Source organism: Chinchilla lanigera, unplaced genomic scaffold (assembly GCF_000276665.1).
Source record: "Chinchilla lanigera isolate Chin_1 unplaced genomic scaffold, ChiLan1.0 scaffold00036, whole genome shotgun sequence".
Classification (NCBI taxonomy): Eukaryota; Metazoa; Chordata; class Mammalia; order Rodentia; family Chinchillidae; genus Chinchilla; species Chinchilla lanigera.
Genome location: NW_004955437.1, coordinates 5,330,704 through 5,357,303, shown reverse-complemented (window position 1 = coordinate 5,357,303; position 26,600 = coordinate 5,330,704). Strand labels below are relative to the sequence as shown.

Below are 26,600 nucleotides of genomic sequence, written 5' to 3'. Positions count from 1 at the left end.
GAACTCACGACCTTGCGCTTGCCAGGCAGGCGCTTTTGCCGCTGAGCTAAATCCCCAGCCCCGAGATTTCCTTTATTCTAAGACCCTTCAACTAAAATCATGGAAGAAATGGGGGGGAACATTTCCTCATTAAATTATTCATCACTTGTGGGCATTTATAAGGTGTCTTCTGGTTAAGAAATGGTAATGTGATTTTTTTATAAATGTAGTTTGGAAGAAAGGTAATACGGTAATACCTATCTTAGAGATCTTGGGAAGATTAATAAGATAATGTATGGTAAGTGCCCATTCAAGTTAGTATTCAGTGAATTGTAGCTACAGTATTACTAACAGATGAAAGGACATGAAAAATAATTTGATTGGCAACATCTAAAAGAATTTCAAATAACAAGGTGGTCATAATATGAGTAGGATCTGAAACAGGCCTACAACGAGAGGAGAGAAGATGAGGTAAAAGTTTAAATGATGATACGGAGATCAGATAAATATGTATATGAGAAAATCTTATGTCTGAAGACAAAATTTTCATTGTTTTAGATAACTTTATGGCATACATTTCAGTATAAATGAGAATGTGGTAGTCACGTGGGCTACATTGTCTCCTGTGCCAACTTCTGGTCATGTTACAGTATTTCTAACCTTATTACTGCCTGAGCTGTTAATCACAGTACGTAGAATAAACCATTGCTTAATTCATAGGTAATTTTAAAAAAAACACACACACACATTGGGGCAACTTAGTGAGACTTTGTCTCAAAAGAAAGAAAAAAGCGTTTGGGATGTATGTAGCTCAGTGCTACAATACTTGCCTAGCATATGTGAAGCTCTGGGCTCTATCTCTAACATTGAGAAAACAAACAACAAAAGTGCTGTATTTTATTTTTGTTGTTTTTGGGGGTAGGGTGGAGTGGGGTAGACAGCTACTCAGGGACTTGTTTGAGTTTATTAGTTCAGTTATTGGCTAGGAAATTCTTTGCCTAGATTTTAAAATTTTATGTTTTGATTTGAGTGATATGGAAGTTTTAGCTCTTTTTTCTTTCTTTTCTTTTTTTTGTCCCAGGTCCAGCAAGACTATGAATCTCTGTTCCAAATGCTTTGCTGGTAAGTGCAGAAAAGGGTTTAAAAATATTTTTATTTTTCTTCTTTTGGTTTTTAAGATTATTGAAATTATTTGACTCTTGATCTGTGCGTGGGATTTTGGTTTCTTAGCATTGTCAACCAGTTTCTCCTTAGCACAGTGCTGTGTATATTTGCCTAGGGCTATTAAAATATAGTAGTTACCCCTGAGTGAAATGGAATTTCATGTGTACTTGTACCAAACACACTTTTCTTGGTTTACTGTTGTTGGTACACGATGGAATTACAAAAATGAATTTTAGTATTTATCTCTGAGCTTGACTTGCATGGTTGATGGTGGATGTTGTGTTACTGATGCAGATACAGCAGGGAGAGTATTTTCATTGATGTCAGGAAGAGAATCACATTGAGTTAGCTCCTTTTAATCATATCCTTTCCTTGCAGTAACCTAGAATCTCAAGTCACTTAATCTCTTAGATTCATCATTTGTGAAGTGAAGGACTGGGGCTTGATGTTAACCAAGGGTCTTTCCTAGCCTCGAAATGCTGCTGATGCTACCCCTCCTTTCCCCACCTTCTACTCCTCAAAAACTTTATATCTTTGATTTTATAGTGCTAAATTTTTACTAATCAGGATATGTTTAACTTTCCTTTATTCATTTTGTCAAAAGTAAACAAACTTGGACACTATTTAAAATGGTAAGGACAGGGGCTGGGGATTTAGCTCAGCAGCACAGCTCCTGCCTGGCAAGCGCAAGGTCATGAGTTCGATTCCCGGTACCGGAAAACAAACAAACAAAAAACAACAACAAAAAACCCAAAACAAATAAAATGGTAAGGACAGATTTTAATCAGTAAAATCACTGTTGTAGTAGAGAGTGTAGTTAGCTTTTACAGAAGTGGTGGGCCATTTAAAGGGCACTGAAGTGATAGGGAGGGGTTGAACAGAGGCTCCGTGTGGTCAGAGAAATGGAAAAATTACAGGGAGTTGGTAAAATATTCTGATTATACCAACTGTGTCTGTTAGCTGACAGTTATTGAAGTTAGGATTCTATTTTCCTACAGAGGATGGGAGATAGAGATCCTGTCTTTCTTGATAATTATTACATTTAAGGAATGACTTTCAGGTCTTTGAAAAAGACATGCCAGAGTTGTAGGGTAAAATGTCTCTGTCTGTCTTGTCTGTCTGTCTGTCTGTCTATCTGTCATCTATCTATGTAATCTATCTCATAGGGACAGAGGAAGGATTTACAGTTATAATCCATTTTTAGTAAATAGTCTAAGAAGATGATTAGGGGCTGTTTTAAGTGTTTACTAGAACTAGTAGTAAATTCTTATGGCAGCTTTGAGTTTAAAGAGATAAGACAGGTCAAGAGGGGGAAGGATCATCCTAGGGATGTAACCTTTAACAAATAATGAAATCATTTGTTGAGTGCCTTTAGTTTTTATGTTTTTTGTTTGTTTGTTTTTGTTTTTCTCCGGTACCGGGAACCGAACTCACGACCTTGCACTTGCCAGGCAGGCGCTTTTGCCGCTGAGCTAAATCCCCAGCCCCGCCTTTAGTTTTTAAATGTGCAGGTTGAGGCCTAGTCAAGAAAAGGGCTCAGAATTATTTTGCCTCTAATGAAATATTGTGCTAAATGGTAAATATCTCTCCCTGCCCCCAGTGACCACCATCACATTAGTTGCTAGCACATTGTATAGGAAACAGTAGTGTCACTTACTAATAATATTGTTAGAATGAGAAATGCCTGTGTCAGACATTATTATATATGTAGAGGAGGAGCCAACTTGACTGGATTTGCTAAAGGATTGCTCACAACTCAATCAAAATTCTTCTCTTTGAGAGGATATTACTTTTACTTTCATTGTTTTGACATCCTTCTTGAACCCTGGTGTGGCCTCTTTTAAAAGATAAAATTACTTAAGATAGTTTTGTCACAAATGCATGGAATGCTAGCCTTAAAAGTCCTTTGATCTGAAGACTTTTGTCATCCAAGATTTTCTATGCCAGGATCTTCTAGGTTATTTAAAGGAGGTATTCTGGGAGAGCACCAGGAAGTGATTGATTTAGTATTTCAGTTTGTGGTAGAATGGATTTAAAATGCTCCTCTAGATTCTCTTTTTATGAGAGTATTAGTCTTAGAGAGGAAGATTAATTTTATTATATTTTACTATATTTTCTCTATTTCTGTAATAATTCTTGTTGCAATTTTTTCAAACTTTCCCTCTCCCTTTTGCATGTTCTGTTTTTCCCTTTTCTCAAATCACAATTTTTGTAACATGTTTGGAAATCTGGGTATCTCTCCTTAAGGCTGAGTAGTCTGCAAAGACAATTTATTCTGTGAGCAGAAGCCAGAAACACCTGTAGTTTGGGTAAGGAATCTCCCACCTTTGGGAGATTCTCCCACCTTTGGTGATCATAAGTGGGAAAGACAGAAATTTTGAAAGGACGAACTGAAGTAATGTAGCTGGGGATATAGCTCAGTGGCACAGCATCTGCCTGGCAAGCGTGAGGGTCCTGAGTTCGATTCCCGGTACCAGAAAAAAGAATAAACCTAAGAGACTAACAGAAGAAATGTAGACATGTTGAGGGGGTCAGAGAAGTGTGACGAGTAGGAAATCATGTACTCTGTTGATCATTTTTTTTTTTTTTTTTGGTTTTTCTCCGGTACCAGGAACCGAACTCACGACCTTACGCTTGCCAGGCAGGCGCTTTTGCCGCTGAGCTAAATCCCCAGCCCTCTGTTGATCATTTTATACATTTTATAAACAGCCTGAAAATACGTTCCAAGGGATGCAATATTCTTCGAGTAGTATTCAGGACAGATGCCTATCAGAAGATAGACTTTATGTATGCTTAATGTACAAAGTACCAGTTGTTCTTTGGACTTTAGACCTTTGTGGGTATTTAATTTTTAATAATTTTTTGTAATTTCTTTAAAAATGGGCACTAATATGTCTGTCATTTATGACTAAGCCAAAATTATTTTGTTGAAAAATCAAAGTAAACAATTTCTTTTAAACTGTATGTGAGACTTAAACATACTATTCTATTTAAGACGAACAAGTGCGCTATTCTTTGATTCGCATAAAATTGAGTGAATAAAAGAGAGATGGTTATTCATAGCAGATGAAAAATTTTAAAAACACCTTTTATAGACTAGTTCCTTTAAAAAGAAACACTTTTAATGCATCACCTTGTTGATAGAAAGGTATATGATGAGAACTAAAGTGTATGGGTTTCTTTTCAGTTGTTGATTAATTAAAAATGTAGATAAAACATCCCTCACATTATACAATAATAGTGAAATTTTGTTTCCTGATATTAATTGCAGTGTAATTTTTCAAATACTCTGTGTGTGCATATAGCTGATGGGATAAAGTTAGGAGGTAATACAGGGAAAATTTATTTTTGATAGTTTCAGGCAAGGTAGAGTAATTGGGGGAATTTAAAATTTAATTTTGTGTATATTTAGATTTGAGTATTAATATAAATACACAAATTGAAAGTATTTAAAAAGCTTGTTTGACAGACTTAGAAAGTTGTTAGTTTCTTTCTGGAATGAGCAAAATTGTTAGCTGCATCCTGCAGCAAAGGGAATTTAAATGTTGACATTCAAGGTAAGTGATGCAATAGTTCTGTTTAAATGATAGGTAAACCAAAATGCAAATTTTTTCCCCAAGTACCTTCAGTTTCCTGGTAATTATCAGAAGATAACAAATTCCCAGTTCATAGCAAGTAATGTAAAAATTTCCTTTTATACTTATAACTCTTAATGCTTAGTTATACGCTAATCTCTTTTCTCCTCCCCTTTCCTACTAGAAGGCCAGAGTAAGGGTTACATGGTTTCAGTTACTTTTGAAAGGGAAGAGTTGTAGGTTATAGCTGAATCTTGAGGCTCTACAGTAGAATGAACAGTGAGTTCAATAATGTCAAGCTTTTGTTATTATTCATGCTTAGAGCAATTGCAGGAAGCCTGCACCCATCAGTAATATATAAAGACAAGTTACCTACTCTAATGAGCAAAATTTTTCCAGGATAGTAAAATAAGTAACCTTGTCAGACTTCTATATTTCAAATTACTTTTTCCCATACTTAAGGCAAAACATTTGAATAAACTCTGTCTTTGTAATTCTATTGATTTAATTACTTACTGTGTATACCCTGGTTTCTTAAAAGGTGAAAGTCTACAATTTTTTAAGTGTAACATACATACTGGTCATGTCTTTGTTAAACTTACAAAGACAGAAGGCTTTCTTAACCATTTTGTGTCTCTTGTCTGGCAGATGGACATGTGAAATTTAGAATATATAGAGTAATATCCACAAGCCCATGTAGAATTAACAAATATAAATGTGTTAATCTTTCTCTGTATATCATTAAAAAAGGCATTAAAATCTCTTAAGGACATACTGTCCAGTCTTTTATCCAAGTCATCATCTTCCCACCTCAATCACCACCATCTTTCTTATCCTTATATTTATACTTAGTACTGTAAATGATTATTTATGTGAACAGTGTATAATTTTTTTCAAAATGTGTAAATCATGTTTCAGTAGTCAGTCTGTGACTTAGTGTTTCAAATAATGCTTTCAGAAATAAATGATATTGACACAGTTGTTCTAGTTCTTTGTGGTGTTGGGGATCTAATCCAGGGCTGCATGTATGCCAAGATAACAATTTACCATTAACGTAGATCCCTAGTACAGTTCATCTTAACTATACTAATTTATTTTAATGTTTATATTTACCTGAACAGTTTCACTTAATGCTTTTTGTGCCAGTGAAAATATTAATAGCATTTCTTTGGCAGGTTGTTGTAGACCAAGAGGAAAAAATTTAGTAGTCATTGAGTCTTTCAAGGTAGTTTGGTAACTTTGCCTTCCTTTTGTCCATGTGTTCTAAAGCTGTGGTTTCCAGCATGGTACATGGGATTATCTGTTGGAGCATAGAGAGAAAAATGTAGAATGTCCATTTTTATTGTCCTTTAAGTAATTTCATCGATCTTTTTAATAATATGCGTGATCGTAACTGTATTAATTTTCTAGTGTTGCCATAATAGATTGCCATGTATTTTGGTGGCTTAAAACAACAAAGATTTATTTTCAGTTCTGGAGGCCAGAAGTCTGAAAACAGCAGGGTCATTCTTGCTGGAGCCACAGAGAGAGTCCCTTCTGTGTTTCGCCCGCAGTCCTTGTCCTTTCTTGGTTTGCAGACACATCACTGTAGTCTTTGCCTTTCTCGTGGCCTTCTCCTCTGTATGGCTGTCTGTTTTCTTCTGTCTTTATTACTAAAGACAGTGTCATTGGAGTTAGGGCTTATGTGTAATCCAGGTTTATCTCCTCTAGAAATCCTTAGCCTCATTACATCTGCAAAGAACCACTACCTCCCTTTTAAGACAGGGTCTCACTGCATAGTTCACGCTGGCCTTGAACCCACAGTGTAGCCCACGCAGCCGGGCTTCAAAGTTGTGACAGTCTTCTTGCTTCAGCCTCCCCGGTGCTGGGATTACAGGCCTGTGACACTGCTGCACAGACTATTTTTTCAAATATAATCACATGATCTGGGTGGACATATTTTGGAGGTGGGAGTAGGAATAGTGTGCATCACTTAATCACTTGTAGGAATATATGTTTTTTGTGATACTGGGGATTGAACTTATTTAAAACGTAAATATGTAAGAGGTACGTGCTCTGATTAAATGCTAATGTTGTACCTCTGTCAAAGAAGCTTGGGAAATCCTAGCTTTGAGAATCCTTCAGATTGGGTATAATTGGCATCTGACCATGTAATTAGCAAAACTGCCACAAAATGAAAAGGATGTAAGTGTTAACTGTCAGTACTTTCTATGTTTTGTATTCTCCATAGACTAATGCAAATTATATTGGGATTACCTAAAGGCTTAGGTTTATGAGGTTCCTTTTAGGCCTGATAAGAATATGGTAGACTCGGGAAGACGCACTGAGATTCTTGTGTGTGTGTGTATGTGTGCGCTTCTGTAGCCTCGGCTCCATCTATCTGTAGGTACTCAAAGCCATTCCCTTTCTGGCTGTTTCCTTTGTGTGTGAATTTTTGGGGATACTTTTCCTGGCTATAACCTCATTGGACTTAATTTTTCATCCATAGTAGGGATGGTGAGTTAAAAACAGAAGATGTTATTTTTGGGCTATTAATGTATAAATAAAACAAGATGTTTTTTGTTACTTTTTGGGGGGGGATACGGGGGTGGGGGGAGACAGGGTCACACTAGGTAGTGTAGGCTGACCTTGAACTTGCTTCTGTAGCCCAGGCTGGCCTTGAACTCACAGGGATCCTCCTACCTCAGGCTCCCAAGTGCTGGGATCCTCCTACCTCAGCCTCCTGAGTGCTGGGATTACAGGTGTGCACCACCATGCCCAGTTTAAAATAAGATTTTTACCTACAAAATTTTATGTCATTTTAAAGCCCCAGTACTTAGCTTATTCTTAATAGTGTTTAATGTTGACAATATTAACTATCAAAGTTTTGTTTTAAATTTCTTAATTCACTTTTACATTAAATGTTAGGTATAGAGAAGAAAAAAATACTTAAGACTTCAAGTTTGAGGAAAAAAAGGTTTTCTGGTTGGGAGAAAAATAGTATATAAATAGGGAAATCTTTAGAAGTAGAGTATTTGTGAATAAAAATGAATGGAGAATAGGAACAATTATATTTGTCTTTTAAAAAGGTAATAAAATCCTGAAATGAATTGCTATAGAAACTAAGACTGCTGCAGCCCTTTTATTTTATGAAGCTGTCTTGCATGATACCATCTCATTTGATCCTCAAAATGTTAACATTTTACAGAGAAGGAAACTACTGCGCAAATAGATTATCATGTTTCTAAGATTAAATAAATCTTAAAGTGCCAAACTGAGGTTCGATTTAGCTGTTTAGACTCCAGTCCTAGTCATCTCCTCTGTTTGACGTTAATTGGAGTGAAGATAGTATCTTTAGATGAAATTGTACTATAGAACCCAGATGAGGTAGATTTAGATAGGGTTGTATCATTGTTTGCATTTTTGTGCAGGTTAAGAGCCTATGCTTTTCCTGTGTTTAGTGTAGTTGCAGTTTTCTCTGAACCTCCTGGGAAAACCGCAGAAATTGTGGTAGCGGCTTCACACATTACCTGATTTTGGAAAAGGTGTGCGTGTGTAATTGGGAGGGGCAGTGCTTTTTGTCTAATGGATTTTCTGTTTTGATGGTGAGCTTTTTCATCTTTTCTTTTTTACTTTATTTTTCTTGGAGACAGGATCTTGTTATGCAGTGCAAGCTGGCCCTGAACTTGCTAATGTAGCCCATGCTGGCCTCACACTCACGGCAGTCTTCCTGCCTCAGCCTCCTTGGTGCTGAGATTACAGGGATGTGGCACCATGCCTAGCTGAGATGGTCATTTCTCAACAACTTTGTTATTGTTGTTCATGTAACTTTCAGCTCATTAACCTTGCCCTCTGCACTACATTGTGAAGCACCATTTCTAATTTAGTCTGTGTTTAGCTTCTCAAGATTGTAAAAAACTGTTTGGAAGTGTGATTTAATTGCAGGTTTGTTTGCACATTGTCAGTGGGAAGCAAAGATGTGTTTCATATTTAGACGGTGCAACCTGTAGGTTTCATTTGTTAAACCTTCTTGCTGGTATTCCCATTCTCTCATACATTTGTGCATAATAGTGTTGAAAAGACTTGTTTTACTGTATCTGTATTTAGCAATTTGGTTGAGTTATGGAAAAGCCTATCCTCTGTCTTGTGTATTTGCTCATTTGGAAACCTTGTATGGTTTATAGAGACACTAGTGATTTGTTCCCTAGCCTCCCTGTGGATTTTGTTCCATATTAAATCTAATTCCACCACCCTGTCCCATATTCCTGAGCCGTTAATTTGTACATTTCAGTGCAGTTTGTTTCATCGTGTGTTTTTGTAATCCAAACTGAATGTAACGAGCTATGTGCTTTAGGGACCTGGCTTTGCCTTGCCAATTAGAACAAAGTGGTTACTGAGAAGGAGTATGTTTTAAATAAAACATGGCGCCTCTGAGTGGGACTGACACTCGTTTGGGAATAAGAAGATAAGGTCTTAACTCCGAATCACAAAGATCCTTTACCAAAGATCAGTAGTTCTGGGGAGAGGGGAGGTAAAGATTTACCTCCATAAGATGGTTTTGTAAATTTCCCTGTGTGACCAAGTAAATTTAAAACTTGGTCATTTCAAATCTTTTCCTCATGATTATTTGAGACATGTTAGTGAGATCACCTAACTTCCCGAGTGTATTTAACCAGTGGCTGCTGCAGTTGTGAACTTGGAACTGTTTCATGTTTAGGAAGGTGAGAGTGTATAAAATCAGTCCTGTGCTAGACTCTTTGTGTTCTGATACAGTGAGGCAAATTTTCATGTAATAGGAGTACTTCCTTCCCAAAGATGCTGTAAAATGCCAGTGTAAGGTTTAGTAATCTTGTGTGGAGGTTATTTTAGTTTTAGATGATTATAGAATTTTGAGCTATCAGTGATGTAAGATTGGAAGTCTGGCTGTACTTCTGTTTTTGAAGAGACCTTTATAGGCTATTAGTTTATGATTCACGCCATAGAAAGACCGCTTAAGTTGTTTGTGCTGTATATAGTATGTGCATCTTAGAACAGTGGAATTTTGTTTGTAGTTGGTACATCAGATAAGCTTGAAAATTCAACATTGGCACAAGAAAAGCATGGAGTTGAATAAGTTCTTCTATTTTTCCATAGGACTTATTTTGAAGAAAAAATAGGGTTATATCAAAAAGCCTTGAAATAAAGACTTCAAGAGGAAAGTTAGGCACACAGTGACTTGGTGATGGGTTTAGACATTTTAACACATATTAACCTATACAAGAGGAATACATTTTTGTGGAGCAGTTCAAGTTTAAAAAGTACACTGTTGAAAAAATTTTGTGAAAAAATGAACTGTGTACTAGGGGAGGCTAGATAATTAGAATGAATTAAACTGAAGATACACTTTTTTTGTTGTTTGTTTTTTTGCATTTCTCCTGTACAGGGAATCGAACTCACGACCTTGTGCTTGCCAGGCAGGCGCTGTGCCGCTGAGCTGAATCCCCAGCCACTTGAAAATACAATTTTTTTAGCACTATCCTGTTAAAGTCTTACCAGTCTGCCTGAGTCTGCCTGATGATTTGAAGAGATAGTCATTCTAGCAGTATTATTCAATGACCTTTGCTTCATTTCTGAACACTGATACCCAGCATTTATAATACTTCATATTGTCCAGTTTTCTGAGTAAAGATTTGTATATGGAGGCTTAAGCCTGTTGCTTCTTTATCATAACACTATTTTTTACCTATTGCTAAGCTAACAACCAGTACAGATGATTTTGTTTGCAAATATTTAGTATCTCTAGAAATCACTGAATTTCCCAGCTTTAAATAAACACTGTTGTTCTCTTTGACTCATATGGTTTAGGACGTAGCAGCTGTTACTTTCCATGCTTAAAGTGTAAGTTCGTATCAGGAAGAGTCTTTCTCAGTTCTTTTAACATAAGTCCTAGGCTTCTGATGGCAACTGAGTGCTGTGTCTCTCATTTCTGCTATGTCCATTCAGTTACACAGTGTACATCTTAATTGTTTTGTAATGTAACGCTGTTTTTGTTTTTGGGAAGTCTAGAAGTGTGAGTCTCAATTGTGTGGTCAGATACGGCGATTATAGAATATCTGAGTGAAGAGGCTCTTAGAGCCCTTCCTCTCCAAAACACCAGTGCTCACTTCACATATGTACTGGATTAATGCATTTCAGAGTAAATTGAGCTGTTAATGATAAAAATGCCTTGCTTTTATTAGTATGCATTTTATTTAAAATACACATTTTATTAGTATATTTCAACCTCAATTTCCTTTCTCTCTTTGAAGTGACTCAGCTTGTTAATAATCTTTTGTTTTGTTTTACTTTTTTGAGACAAAATCTTTCTACGTAGCTCAGGTTGGGTGGAACTTGTGATCCCCCTGCCTCAACCTCTTTGAGTGCTGGGATTATAGGCATGAGCCACCCTGCCTGGCCCTACATTTTTCTTTTGTGATAACTGGAGTTTTATGTTTTGACCTACAGTGAGAATCACATGGAGGTGAGAACTCTTAGAGCATGGGTAATTTCAGTCCTCAGTGCTTGATTTTTGCCTTTTTTGAGATGAGGAGAACAATATAGATCTCCAGAATACCAAAGGGAAAGTGAAAAATACCAAAGGGAAGCGTGTGATTTTGGACAACAGAAAATTTTATATTGGAACATCACTTCTTTTTGGACACACCAATGGTATAATCTTCATACAGAAAATAAAAATATCTAAAACACTGCTTTGTAATAATTAAAGATCTGACTTTGTTGCCAGCAGACATTTTCCTTTTTTGATTTTAATAGCTGGAGCCTATGAAGAGCACAGATCTTGCTTGAGTGCCTATATACTTGGACACCCCTACCTACTCTTGTTAAATTTTGCAGGTAACTTCATGATAAATAAATTCAGGGAGGCAACCTAATATGAGAGTGGTGTTTTGGGTCTCTTAAAGGGCTAATGTGCTTTGTTTAGTAGCGCCATTGAAAGACTGCCTGATACTTGTGTGTGAGTTTCAGCTGGAAAGAAATGCAGGGTATTAAGTGCAAAGATGGAGAGTGAGAGAATGATGGGAACATAAAGGCAGAGAACAAGCTTGGGTTTTTTTGGCGAGGAGTGTTAACCTTGCAACCAAGGGAACCTTTTCAAAATATGTTGTAAAGGTCAGGTTTCATGTATTTTCTACTTGAGCTTTGTGTGAATGGAGGCTGTTTTATTTCTGGTTTATAACATATTCACCATGACTCAGGGTTTTGTGAATACCTGACATTGTTAGTACTTTTGTTTTTGTGTAGCCACATCCTTAAAACTTCACAAAGACTTAGTCTGCATTTACAGAAGCTTTTCTTTTATAGACTTTTGTTGCGGAACTCGAAAGAGCACTCGAAAGAGCACGCCTTGGAGAAGTAATTGCTTACTTTTCAAAAACAAAGTTAGGATTGTTTTTCTCATTCTTTTGTGTACATTTTGAAGTCACCAACAGAGCCTTTTTTGATAGTTTTAAGAGTTTGACCTACCTAATCATATTTGATAAGCATTAGTTTTTCTTGATTGATATATCTTTAATTCACTGGTATGTTAATTCAGCATTATCAAAGAATTTATTTTTGTTACTTTGGAAATTATATTTAAAAAGTGTTGTGCTACATGTATGAACCTTGAGGTCATTATATTAAGTGAAATAAGCCAGTTGCAAAAGGACAAATGATGTGTTATTCCACTTCCACATGGTACTTAAACTAGTCATATTCATAGATAAGGCATATTCACAGAGACAGAATGGTGGTGGCCCAGGGCTATGAGATGTAGGGGATGGGGAACTGTTGTTTAGTGGATACAGAATTTCAGCTTGAGAAGATTAAAAAAGTTCTCCAGACAGTAGGTGGTGATAGTTTCACAATGGTATGAGTGTACTTAATGCCACTTTGAAACTGTATAATAAAAAATGGCTAAGATGGTAAATTAGTGCTTAATGTTGAATATAGAGTATAATTTTATTCTCCATTTTTGCCAAGAATCTGTTATTTTACTTTAAAATTATTTTTTAAAAAATTAACAAGAACCTAAGTGAATATTTTTAATCTGTTCAACTAGCAAACTAATCCTCTTTAGTAGAACAAAACTAAAAACACTTTCAGAAATGAGTGAAAATGAGAATGGAAAATGATTTTAATATTCTCTTCTGCTCTTACTTATCTGTGTGGCTTGTGCTGTAAGTGTAGTATGTAATGAAAGCAAAGGTGTAGTGACTTTGACTTTGGGCAAAGCTGTTCAGTCTGCAATATCAGTTTTCTCATTTGTCTTTAGAAGGGCTTTATATTTTTACCTCTCATTGGGAATCAGACTAGATAATGTAGATGAAGTCTTTTGAAAAATACACTACATGCATGTAGTTTAAAAAGTCAAAATATTACTTGTAAGAAAATGATCTATCAGGCATGTTGGTACATGTTTTTAATTGTAGCACTTGGGGGCTTGAGGTAGAAGGATTGCTGCAGGTCTGAGGCCAAGCTGGACTACAGAGTAAGTTCTAGGCTAGCCTGAACTCTACTCTGAAAATTAAAATGACCCTTGTCTTGAAAAAAAGGAAAAAAAAAAAAAAATTAACCCTGTTTTCATTTCTTCATTTGGAAGCAATGACTTCATTATTTCTAATTTTATACTTCCTCATATTTATGATTAATGTACATATATTACAACTTTTTGACCTGAGGCATTTTTACTTTTTGTTGTGACATGTAAAGCTTTTACTTTCTCAGACCATGTTTTCCTATTTCCCCTTTCTTAGTACATTTATAGTAAAGTTGTAGGTTAAGTAAGTCTAGTGTTGACTAATTTGGTTTTGGTCTCAGTTCGCAGTAATTAGGAACTGCATTTGTTCTGTAGAGTACTTAGGGTTTAGGACTGTGCAAAAGGTCTAAGATCAGTTTTGAAAAATTGTCATATTAAAATGAGATCCTTGCACATGTTCATTCGATGTTTGAAATACAACATAGACTAATAGAATTGAAGCTTAGGTACCCATGACAGTAGTTGCAAAACCTGGGTCTACCTAGAGGGCCTGTAAAAACACCTTCCCCTCCTCTCTAAGTTTTTGATTTGGAAGATTTAGTCAGCATGGGAGCTCATGGTAGAACCAGAGCCATTTGTATGTCTGACAGGTTCCCAGGTGTTGCAGTAGTCTATAGATCACACTTTTAGAACTACTGGATTACGGAACTGACATTGAAAGTATAAAGGAGTGCTCAGATTCTGGAGGGAGGAAGTAGAAAATAAGGTAAGTGAAGTCACAGAGGTAAATGGTGATAAATGGCATCAAATAAGGTTGAGAGACTGAAATGAACCACTGTGTAACAACTCCCAGATTTAATAAATACTGTTACTTGTGATCCTAGAGAGCAGTATTCATCCTTTTGGGAATAAAAATTTGAAAATTTGAGATCTGTGGATTCTCTGAGACAAATGTACATGTTTCATACACATTTTTGATAGGTTTTAAAAATTTCATTTAGGCACTTGCATTCAGGTCAAGAACTCTAGTTGGTGTAGTTTCATTAAGAGTGATAGGTGTGGGAGCCATTGTAAGAAGGGAAGAAGGAAGAAATTGTAGACATGAACAGACAATCCTTTAAAAAGATTGTTGAGAGTAGACAAATGGTTATGGAATTTCCTTACCTGAAGGTCTTTAAAATAAACCTGTGGAAGCCTGCACATTTCCCTGAGTTTTTAGGGATATTATAAAAAGCAAGTACTCATTTCAGAAAATTGAAATGACCCATTGTCCTGAGATAAGGTTCAAGGAGGTCCCCTATAGAGGAGATAGAGACGTTGCCCTGCCAAGTAAGTTCTTTTTTTTTGTTGTTGTTTTTTGTTTTTCTTCCAGTACCAGGAGTCAAACTCACAACCTTACACTTGCCAGGCAGGCACTTTGTCGCTGAGCTAAATCCCCATCCCCCTGCCAAGTAAGCTCCTGACTCGCACTGTGGAAAAAGAATTTTGGGCCATAGGGTGAGGCATTGGCAGATTTGAGGCAGAGTTAGAAGGTAAGGAAGAATAGGAAAGGACACCCGCTTGAGCAACTGGAGGGGGCTCACTGGTAAAGAGGTTCAGTCTGGTTGGCTTATAAAAGTATAGTACATGGCCAACATTTATAGATTAGCTCTGGTGGGCCTGGACTGGGTTGATTACTTGTCTCACTTCTGGTTTCATAGCTCTGGAGGAGGAATCTTTAGCTTGAGGGATAAATTCTCAGGAGATGATTGTTCTTGCTTGGCGGTGGACTACCTGGGTTCTGGTCCTGGAATGATTGTTTCTGCTTGAAGGGAGGTGATCTAAACATGAGGTGATCTGCAAGGCTCTGCATCTCCTGGAATCACAGGTGACTGTAGATTCGTAGACTTCTAAGCATGCTCCGGGGGAGTTTGGAACTGGACATTGTGAAGGATGCTGTTGGATATCCCTCCAAACCCTCATAATTACTTCAGTCAATCTTGGGGTCCTTGGTCTTGCAGAAGGATGAAATAGACTAGGTAAATTTAGGGCTAACAAACCTTGCAATACAGCTGCTCCTTAAATCGTTATCATGCCTGTGTGCAGAGCTGAGCAGGGGTCTGACCCAGAGTTTGGAGCTGATGTGGGAGGCCAAAATTTGAATTTCCTTTCCATTTCATTTTTTCTACCTTACCAAGGCTTTTCTGACTTTCTTTCCTGGCACTTTTCCCCTTGCTGCTGTGCAGATCTTATGTGGTTAGAATTGTTGACTGTTTGAGATGGTGTCTTACAGTCTTTCATATATTAAGCAAGTTGCCTCTCAGGAAGAACACATTTTTCCTCCTTAGGAGAACTATTTTTCCATCACTTGCCAGTTCTACTGGAAACATTTTGCCATATATTGTATCTTTGGTATAATGTCTGAACTTGGCATCAGAGTGTTTTTCATTGAATTTCAGCTCTCCTTTTGTTCATTGTGTAACCTTGGACAAATGATACAAAGTTCTCTGAGCCTCAGTAAATTTTGACTTTTTTTCTGTAGGGAAGAATGTATAACATGGAGGTGGGCCAAAAAATCATAATAATTTTTTTTCTTTACCTTTTTAAGTTACATATATTTGGATCTATACAGTTTTAGTACAGAAATAAGATTTTTGTAAAACTTTCTTTTTTTTTTTTTTTTTTTTTTGGTTTTTCTCCGGTACCGAGAACCAAACTCACGACCTTGCGCTTGCCAGGCAGGCGCTTTTGCCGCTGAGCTAAATCCCCAGCCCTGTAAAACTTTCTATTAGGAAAACTTTCATCTTCCAGATCCAGATGTAAATGGGAATTAAATAGAGAAAAGTTCTTCAGGCTTCCGATTTAAACTATTTTCTCTTTGAGACTATGTAAACCTGGGCATATGAAACTTGAGAATGAATACTGTATAAAAATAAATTGCATTTCTTCAAAGATAATTTTCTTAAATGTCTTCTGTGTTTATTACCTTATGCTGATCACTGTAAGGAGAAGTAAATATATAGTCCCTACTCACAAAAACCTTAAAACCTAATTAGGGAGATGGGCATAAGCAATGAGATAGCTCTAATACAGTGGACTCTTGAATTTGTGGGAGATGTGCTCTGTAACTTTCAAGACATGGGTATGGCGTCTATTTTTTCTTTGTTTCCGTAGCTTAAAGTGGGGCATACTAGTACCCTACCTCTTTATAACTGTTCAGAGAATTAATTTAGATCCTGCAGTAATAAAAACCATAAAACCACACTAAGCTGGTTTGCTTAGGCTCACCAAGTAGAGTGACTTCTTGTGTATAGCCTTCTTGTGTACAGCTGTTCTGCAACACAGGCAACTCATACCCATATTTAGCAAAATCATTTATTATACGCAGCGAACTTGGAAAACCCAAATGTCAAACCCTTGAATGCCAAATGTTTAGTGTGACAAATGTTTCAGCTGTCTGTTGCTAGCACACGTGTGTATACCTTCCACACTGTAAACAGAAGCTGACAGGGGATACCATTGGTGAATGTTTGCTTGAGGTTGGCAGTGTCTCTCCTTTGCAGAACTGCTCATTCTCTGTGAATGTATCCTATTAGCATGTACACACTTGGCTGTTACCAGATCACCATTCAGAAACCTTGCATGTGCCTGCGTTTTCTTTATTAGAAATTTAGGGAAGCCTCCAGTATTCACTGACTTGTGGGTTCATTTTAGGTACAGGAACTTTTCTTATCAGCACTTTTACTGAGCTCCAAATTCAATGATAATCATCTACCCTAAGAATTCTTTCCCGTCTACTGCCCACCTTAAAAGTTAAAATCATTTTCGATTTCTAGGTTTTAGATTTTCCTCCTGCCTTACCAACAAAAGCTTCTTCTGTTGTGGTTGCTAAACTGCTTCTGAATGCAGAAGCCTCCTTCTCTCCCAAATCTTTTCTTTCTTTGACTTTCTGTTCTTCTCTCTGAGTGTAGAACTTTAATAGCATTGTTTTATTGATCTTGATGTCACATCTGAGGTCTGTCTGCATCTATCTCCATCATACCATAACAAGATCATTCAGTAATGCACATAAGGCACGTAAAACGGGTATACAGCTGTCTATTTTCTTATGGTGTTCCTAAGATCTCAAGTTAGAAGGTCTCTTACTTTCCTAATCTTGCTTTTCTGAGAGAATTGTCAACTATCCTTGGCTTGGGCAGTGTTCTGTATATTAAAGTCCTGTCAGTATCTTGTTTGTTGTTATGATTCTGACCCCCCCCCTGCCGTTTTTGTCCTGTTCTTCTCTCTAATTCCTACAAAACAAAATCCTTAAGTCTAAATCTAATCTTGGATCTTACAGACTACTACTATCTTTTTAAAGATCAAGTATTGTAATATAGAAGAAATGTGGGCTTAGAAGTCCCGCCCTGACCCCTCCCTATTACAAGTAGATTTGTCCAAGGTCTGCGTCAGTCGAACCATCCTGCTGCTACTGGACCAGAAGGGATGCCTGATTCACCCCTTGAGGTAGCTAGCTTTTAACCTCTGTGGCTCTTGGAGGAAATGCAAAGTCCTAAGACAGAGAGAGAAAACAGAGAAATTTAAATTGATGATAGAAGGCTGGGCCTTCTTTGGTTTATGTGTTTGAAGCAGTGGAAGACCTTTGGAGAAAGAACAAAGCAGGAAGCACTCATAGTAGCAATGACTACATAATCTTTAAGAGACAGCCGGCCATTTTTGGTTTCTGACAGTGATGCAGTCCTTGCCATTCTATGAGAAGTATATTTTCTTGTGACCACCAATTTCGTCTTCACTTTAAGCAGGTTAAGCGGATTACTGTCTCTTACATACCGCAGAACCAGCCAAAACATCCATGTTCAGTGAATACCAACCAGTCTATCACACATTAAGAATTCTTCTCCCATCATTTTTAAGTGGATTTTCCTCTTCCTATGTTAATGTAATTTACAGTGTGGCTTAAGGAACAAACACTTAAGTTCAGAAGTCAGTCATATCATTTACTGTGGAACTCTTGGGTAAGTTGTATGACTTATCTGAGCCTTAGTTTTCTAATTTGGAGAATGAGAATAGTAATAAGATGTAGCAAATTTAGTTAGGTGTTTTGTATCAAGTAAACAATACCTGGCATGTGGTAAAGTGCTCAGTAAATGTTAGTGTATTGTAACAAAAATAGGGTGTGAAAATCTTAAGTATATTGCTTTTCAAACTTCCAAAGAACAGATCAGTTCTTTCCCCTCAATCTGTCACAGTCCGATAGTTTTGTGGAAGTACAATAAACTGAGTTACTAGATTTTAAATCACAACAATAAAGGTAAGTGTAAGTCCTGTTTTTACTGTATTCAAAAATTGTTCTTTCAAGGTATTAAAATATTTTCTAAATTCTTGCCCCTAATTTCTTTCTTACTACAAACCAGCAATAGTTTGTAGGCTAGCACTGATTTGTGGGTTGTAGTTTGAGTTGCACTGCCTTAGTGTGGTATGGAGAGTCTTATAGAAGGTGGAGTATATGTGCACTGACGTGTATTTGGGGGAAAAAGCAGAACTGTTCTATAGCCAGCTGGTTATGGAAGTAACAGCATGTCAAGTCCCTGTCTTGACCCTGAGCAGTGTATGAGGAACTTCTGAGGCCTCCGGAATGCCTTCCTTGTATGTTATTCTGTTGCTCCTCTGGTGATAACATTGTTTTTTTCCCTTTCCTTTGTGTTGTGCAGTTTTCTTCTTATTCCTCTTTAGTTCAGAAATGAGAAAACTCTGCACGCTGAAGGACCAGATAAACATGCATTATCTTGGACAAATTAGCTCTAAGTATGTGGGAATAGGGTGCTGAGTTTTCCTGCTTTGTGGACTGAGGGACAGCATTGTGGCCAGAATAATGTTAGGGCTGACTAAAGTGTGACTTTAGACTACATGGTCGTAGTCAAAAGGGGAAACCATAGGCACGGGCCTGTGGCTGTAGTCCTTTCCTTCTGTGCAAATGCTGTGATGGACCATGAATGTATGGTACAGAATTGCATACAGCAGGTTGTAGAAATAACTATGGAAAAAGGTCTGCAAAATGCTCCATGTGGCCAGGGTTGTGTAGTCTGAGTATTTTAGGAGAAAAACTAAGAATTCTCAGATTTTATCCTGAGACAAATTATAACTCAGTTAAAAAGCACATACTATGTGCCAGACATCATGCTGTTTTTAATTTTAATCAGAGATTGAGCTCCATTAATCTCTAAGCAAACAAAGCAAGAGATGAGGCACTTGTCCAGGGCCTTATAGTTTGTGACTGGCCAAACCTGATTTTGAACTGAGATTTGCCAAACTGTTTAAGTGGATTTCTTTTTTTTTTTCCTTCCACCTCAAAAAGGAAATCACCCTATTTCTGGAACTATTTGAGAGTGAGTTGCCAACAAGATGTCCCATCACTCCCCAAAACTTCAGTGTTTATTTTCTACAAGAATATATTTCCGTATAACTGAAATACACTTGTCAGAGTCAGCAAAGTAATGTTGAAACATCTAATCCGTAGAACCCCAGTAAAGTTCGCCAGATAGCCCAATAATGTTATTTATGGAATATGACCCCATAATGTTTATTTCATTCTGGAACTATTCTCTAATCTTTTCTTAATTTTCATGAACTTGATGCTTTTTGGAGCTTGTAAGCCAGTTACCCTGTAGAATTTTCCTTGGTTTGGATATATATGATATTCCCTCATCATTCAAGTTTTCTACTCTTGGGAGGACTGTCGTAATTAATGATCTTCTTATTGTCCATTATATCATGACAGATGATTTCATTTTGACCAATTATTAATGATGACCACATTGACCATTTTTTTAAGGTGCTATATTCTGGATTTTATTTCTGTACAGATATATTCATTTTTGTAATTTATAAAATGTTTCATGGGAAAATGTTTTAAACTATGTAAATATTCCATTTTTGTGATACTTCATTTTTCATTTACTCAGCCATTAAATTAGTGTCTGTATAGACTCATGGTTTCCTGTTTTATTTAATGGGTTACACTCTTTTATTATCATTATCTCTTTTGATACTCAAATTATGCCAGATTTGGTCAGTGAACCTTTCAGGACAATGTTTGTATCTATTTGACATATTCCCATCACTCTTTGAGTATCTTCTTGCTTTCTGGCACAAAAAAGTATTCTAGGCTCATCTTAGTTTCTTTTTTGCAGTCCTAGATGGTCTATCGTTTTACTTTCCAAGGAGCCTTAGCTGTTTTTAGTGTGCAGTAGTACTTAGAAGCCAACATCTGGTTGAGAGTGTTCATTGCTGTGGGAATGTTGCTCCTCCTAGGCCCTTTTGAGAGGCTAAATTTACCTGTATCTCTGTATTTTTATATCTATGTTTAAGTTTACTGTAGCTTTGTTTCCAATCCAGTACCATAAGATTCATTCCACTTATCTTTCGTTTTTAAAGTGTGTTTCTCTTTCACTGAGAAACCAGGCTTCCATTGTCCTTAGTACATCTGCTAAATGACCATTCCTCCTGTTTGTAACTATTTTCTCATCACCACCACTACCCACACCCTGCCTAGGTCCTGTTTTTTACTTCTTGGGCTATGACTCCCATTGTAGGCACTTCCTTTCAGTGTAGGCACCCTCCTTCCCCAACATGAGCTCCAAGCTGAATTTTTTTAATGACTTTATTAAACTAATGCAATCCTCTTGTATTTGTTTTTGCTGCTGTATATGTTACAACATTGAGTTCTCTAAAATGATTGTCCTGCGGTAAAATACTAACCAGAATTTCTTTTTTTTTTTTTTTTTTGGTTTTTGGTTTTTCTTCAGTACCGGGAACCGAACTCACGACCTTGCGCTTGCCAGGCAGGCGCTTTGCCGCTGAGCTAAATCCCCAGCCCCTAACCAGAATTTCTTAATGGGAGGAATTGAACGTTAGAACTGAAAAATAGTATTTCCTGGGTTCAGCCTGGGTCAATAATTTGTATTCTACAAATGATCACAGAACTAGAATTGTTCCTTTGACAAGAAATTGGGACTTAATGGGCTGTTTCTAGAAGTCTTATTAGTGATACAGTATAAAAGAAAAACAAGTTTTACTGTTTTGCAGTGGATGTGGAATGAGGTATGTTCCTGGATAGACAAGAATGCTTACAAAGAATACTACAGAAAGAATCTCCACTGAAAGGACTAATTGGGCTAGGTCTAGCCATTGGGATGTTATGTGATCAGCAAGCCAAACAACGTAGAGTGTTGGGTTGGGGCATTTTAAATGCAGGGACTCCTCGTAAAGGTGAAAAAGTAGATTATCAGGGAATTGGTAAGTAGAAGGCCTGAAACTGGGGGTAGGTGTTGGGTGGTGATTATATTTGGTGTGTGCTGCCTCATGAGGAAAATAAGCCAGGAGGAGGACTAGCAGTTACTAAGAGGAACACTTTAGAAGTGGGACAATGAGAAAATAGGGTGTCACACTGCCCTTGACTACTTTCATTCCCAAGATCAAGTACTCTCTCATGTTTTCTCATCATTCCAAACTGAGAAGATTTATTTTAACCATTTGTTTTTGAAACACCCTGAAGTCCATCCAGTAACTTGGTAATATCATGAAATCCTACCTCTGCAATGCTTGAAGATAGAATGTAGTGCAAGGACAATTATAGGTTATTCAGAATTTTTTTTTTTAGTATTAGAGAAAGCTGTATTTGTGAATCAGTCAATAGTAGAGTGATAAGTTACTTAGAAGAACTTAAGATACTGGGAATGGAGGGTGGGGACGTGATATAATAAGTATTGAAATTTGTTCTGATTAATTTATTATTATTTTCTGTCTATTTTGTATCTTAGTTCAGTCATTTGGGAATTAACTTTCTGAGTATCTGAAGGGTACTGTGTTTATGGATGTCTTGTTTAGTAAATTCATATTCAGTATTTATCTTTAGGAAATAGTCAAATCCCTTTGTAGTTATTGAATTAATATAGTATTAATAAAGTCAGAGAAATTTAGAGAGGTTGTAATGATGTAATGTCATTTCCAAAAGAAAAGGGCATATAGGTTAGGGATCAAAACTCTTTCATATTTTCTTTTCTGGGCATGTAGCTCAGTAGCAGAGTGTTTTCCTAGCATGCATGAGTTCTCTACCACTGCAAAAAACCCACAATAAAACAAAAAGACCAGATTTTCCATGATAAGAAAATGTGAGCAGTTGTTGAATCTGGGGAAATGGAATCTGGTAGTTCCTTATTTAGTCTTAAAAGTTTTTGAAAGTTTTAAACTATATAGACATTAAAAGTCAAAAAAGATTTTTGCATCTAAAATCTGGAATATTGAGGTCAGACGAACCCATTCCAGTTACTGAGTACTGGCAGTTTGGTTCTATGGCAAGAATTTAGTGCCCTAACCCCAAGGATCAAGACATAATAGGCCAGAGGCCTTGATTCAGAGTTCAGAATAGGAAATAAGAGGATTAGAGTAACATTAGAATGGGAGTGCTCCCTCTGATTAAAAAACATTACACAGATCGTGGTTTAGAAGACTCATTCGTTCCTCCTGAGTCTCTTTGTATGAGGATGTACACAGAAAATTTGGATGATGATGATGATGATGATGTGGTTTTTCTTTTTGTTATTGTATGGATATTTGTTCTGAGAGATCTGAGTGATGCCATCAAATATCAGGAATATCTTCTAGTTTTCACTTGAGTATAACTTTTGCTCTCCATTCGTTTTCACTATTAGGTACTTAGACTAAGGCACTGTTGCAGTTCCCATTATCCTTGATCTCATAAGCTAGACTTTGGATTATATGATGTGTGCCTAAACTATCTGATTCTGCACATCTTACTATAATGAATGCACAGCTTTCTTACTGTATACACTCAAGCACATATTGTAAATGAGTGAGATGCTATTTTGTGTATCTCTGTAAAAAGAACGAGTCTTGGGTTGGACAGTGTTTCACTAGTAGAGATTAATTTTTTTATTTTTATACTGATTTGTCTGCCTTCTGAGTAGCATGGTGAACACATTCTAAGTTTGTTGTTGATGGTTGGATGTACATTCTCATTTCTAAAGTCTTCTAAAATGATTACATCTCTTGATTTGTTCGGCAATCTCGGACTTCTTTAAGATTTACTTTTTTCCCCCCCTTTCCCTGAAGCAGCAATACTTGCTCTACTTATTTGCATTATTTTTCCCTCTGGCTTCATAGCAGCAACAAAGGCTTCATACTGCATTTGTATCAAATTCGTCTTAGCTTTTCCTTATGAAATAGTTCCTTCTCAAAATGATTTTTGGGTGCATGTGAAGGGAAGACAAAAGTGGAAGATGGAAGTGAGCTGTATGCATCTAATTTCCTTTCCCTACTTCTTTGAACTCCACTTTTCTCCCTCTAACCTGTTAGCAGTTTTCTAGGTTTGGCAGGATCCAGATGTTTCACCTTACTGGACACAGTGCCCTTTTTATAGTGGCTGAAGTACCAACTGCTCCTCTAGCTGCATGCAGAGGACCCACGTAAAGGTGAGCTTAGCACATAAACCCTGCTGTGTGAACATGAATTCATCAAACTGGTCTGTTTTGTCAGCCGTTCAACATCTATATTTGCCTCTGTGAGTCCTCAGAAATAATCTATGATTCTTCTGTTAATGAAAATACATCCCCAGGTGCCTGCAACCTATTAAATATGGTGTTAGAAGAAAAGATGTGACTGCCAAACATTTTTGGACCTTTGCAGGCAGTCGTATGAAATTGTGAAAATGTTCCTTTTGAGGATCTGTATTTGAGCATCTGAGCTTTCAAGTATGATTTGAAACGTTCAGGAATAATTCTTAGAGACATGATTTTTTTTTTTTTTTTTTGTCTTTTTGAGACAGGGTCTCACTATGCATTTCAGGCTGACCTTGAGCTCACTTTGTAGTCCAGGTTGGCCTCGAACTCGCAACGGTCCTCCTGCCTCAGGCTCCCGAGTGCTGGGATTACAGGCATGTGCCACCACGCTTGGGTTAGAGTCACGATTGAATGGGATTATGTTATTAGTGCATTGATAGTTGACTTCTGTGCTATACTTCATGCCCTTTCTTCTCTGTAAGTTTTTTGCCCCATTCATGACATTGGGGCGAGATTTCATTTGGCCATAGGTACTTAGTAGAAGAGATGGGTGGGATGCATAATACTGAGTATCTTCACCATCCCCAGTAATCCTGAATTAGAATATATTTGTTAGCAGTCAACTGGTGACAACTTCTGCGAAGTCAATAATGGACAGCTTCAGCGAATATTCCTCTTAACTCAAAATAGACCTGAATTATTCATGTAATTTACTGACATTTATATTCATTAGTAAAGTGATAGTTTATTTTGCAAAAACTTTGCACTTAAGTTTTGTTGCCCTAAGTTCATTGTCAAAATCATCAGATTCTCTCGTTATATCCATACCTTTTAATTGCTTGCTTTTTCATAGTTTCTGATTTTCTGATTTGGTCAGACTCTCATCATTCTCTTCTTTTAGTCTTGAATTGTTCCAAAGAGGGGCAGAAAAACTGATGAATGCAGCCATTTGTTCAGGCACTTTGCAAATACATAACAAAGTTTTCTGTGATTATAGAAATGTTCTCTATCTATGTTGACTGTTACAGCCAGCTGCCACATGTGATTAAGAACTTCAGATGTGACTACTGTGACAGAGGAACTGGATTTTGTGTTTTATTTCATTTCGATTAATTTCAGTAGCCACACATAATTGTTGTTTTCTGCGTTAGCACCGCTCTGGACCATTACACTAAGTACCTAAACTAGAGGTTCTGAAGTGATCTGTACACTTCCTAGAGCCAGAAACACTGTTCACCATATAATACTATTTTTTGCATATAATAGAGATTCTCTTACACCCTTTCCGAGTTCTACATCTGGAAAAATTCTGTAGTGTTCTTTTTCATCTACTTAGAAGGCTTTTACTCTATCCTTAGATGAATAATAGAGTGGCTGGTATATTGTGGTATGGGTTAGCTTAGTTCATCTCAGAATTTTAGTGATCAAAGACATAATTGTTTACTGTCTTCATGAAACCAATGTTTGACTCAGAATTGATGAATTTGAAGGGAAAATAGCTTTCGCCTTTTCACGACAAATAATTGTTCTTTTGGCTATTTTCTACCTTACTACATTTACTTTTGTTACTTATTTTCTCTGAAAGTTATCTGCCTACAAATATTTTGTGCTTTAGAAAAATTATACATGTAGATGAGTTTGGGAATGAGTGTTAGTATTACGCCATTCTTACAGAAAGTGAGAATTACAATAGTGTTCTTAATTTTCAGGACAGTCTTTTCTAGCACCTCTGCAGTTTGGCCTTCTCCTCAAGTTTTTTAAGTTGTCCAAACTCTCTTAATCAGAGGGAAAATAGATCCGTATACAAAAAACAAAAACAAAAAGCTTAATTTTTAAAAAATCACATTTTGGGGTGAAGCAAGGCATACTTCACCCACGAAATGAGCTTTTTACTATGAACTGGTGAACTTCTACACATCTCCATCCATTTCATTATAAGTTGCCTCAGTTGCCCTCCTTAGACTGTCACAGCAGGAGCTGTTTCATTCAAGTTCATTTTGTGAGTCAGAGCAGTGGTTCTTAGCAGGGGCTGTAAGGCAGAAGCTAATTTGGCCTTTTCATAAATAGGTTCTCACTTACAGCAACCTTAGTTTCTGTATGTGAGCTGGAATAATCCACTGCTGATAAGTAGGCTTGTAGAAAGATTAGACTGGTGGGGAGACTCACCAAAACATTTCCTTAAGTATAAAAAAACACCTGAGGAAAATTTCAGAGGACATTATTCTCCATCAAGACGTGCTTTTACTAATAGTGATGTAAATGCTGAATAAAAAAATTACAAATGGAGACAGGATAGTGGTTTGACTTAGCTTATGTGATTTATATTTGAAATACATTTTTTGTACATTTCAAAACACTTTAAAAAGGTATATTTGACTTACACATGTATCTATGAAACTATCACAGTTAATGTAGTGAGCATAGAGTCATTATCTATACATTTTCTCTTGGCCCTTTATGATCTGTCCCTGCTATTCCAGCTTCACCTTCATCTCAGATAATCTCTGATCTGCTTTCTTTATAAATAATGCTTTCTTTCACTGTGAATTTGCATTTTGTACACTTTATATTAATATAGCCACATAATATATACTCTGGGGGGTGGCTTCTGTCGCTCAGCATAATTACTTTGAGATTTATTCATATTGTTGGTTATAGCAAAAGTTCATTCTTTTTGCTAAGTACTAGTTGACTGTGGTTTGCTAAGTACTAGTTGACATTTGAGTGTGTTTCCCAAAGGTTCATGTGCAGGAGGCTTGATAGAACCATTAGGAAGTGGGGCCTTCTAAGAGGTAATTAGGTACCAGGATGCCAACTTTGGAAGGGATTAATGGTGTTTTTTTTGTTTTT

General features: G+C 36.8%; 1 protein-coding gene across 1 annotated transcript in view; it reads left to right on the top strand.

Moving 5' to 3' along the window:
- Positions 1-1,060: 1,060 nt before the first annotated feature.
- The window catches only part of Zfand3 (zinc finger, AN1-type domain 3), a gene marked incomplete at its 5' end in the record, with an annotated part of 197,308 nt that continues 171,768 nt past the window's right edge, over positions 1,061-26,600 (top strand). Inside the window, 1 exon segment of the mRNA XM_013516959.1 lies at positions 1,061-1,101. Within this exon segment, the coding sequence (XP_013372413.1) occupies positions 1,061-1,101 (41 nt within the window).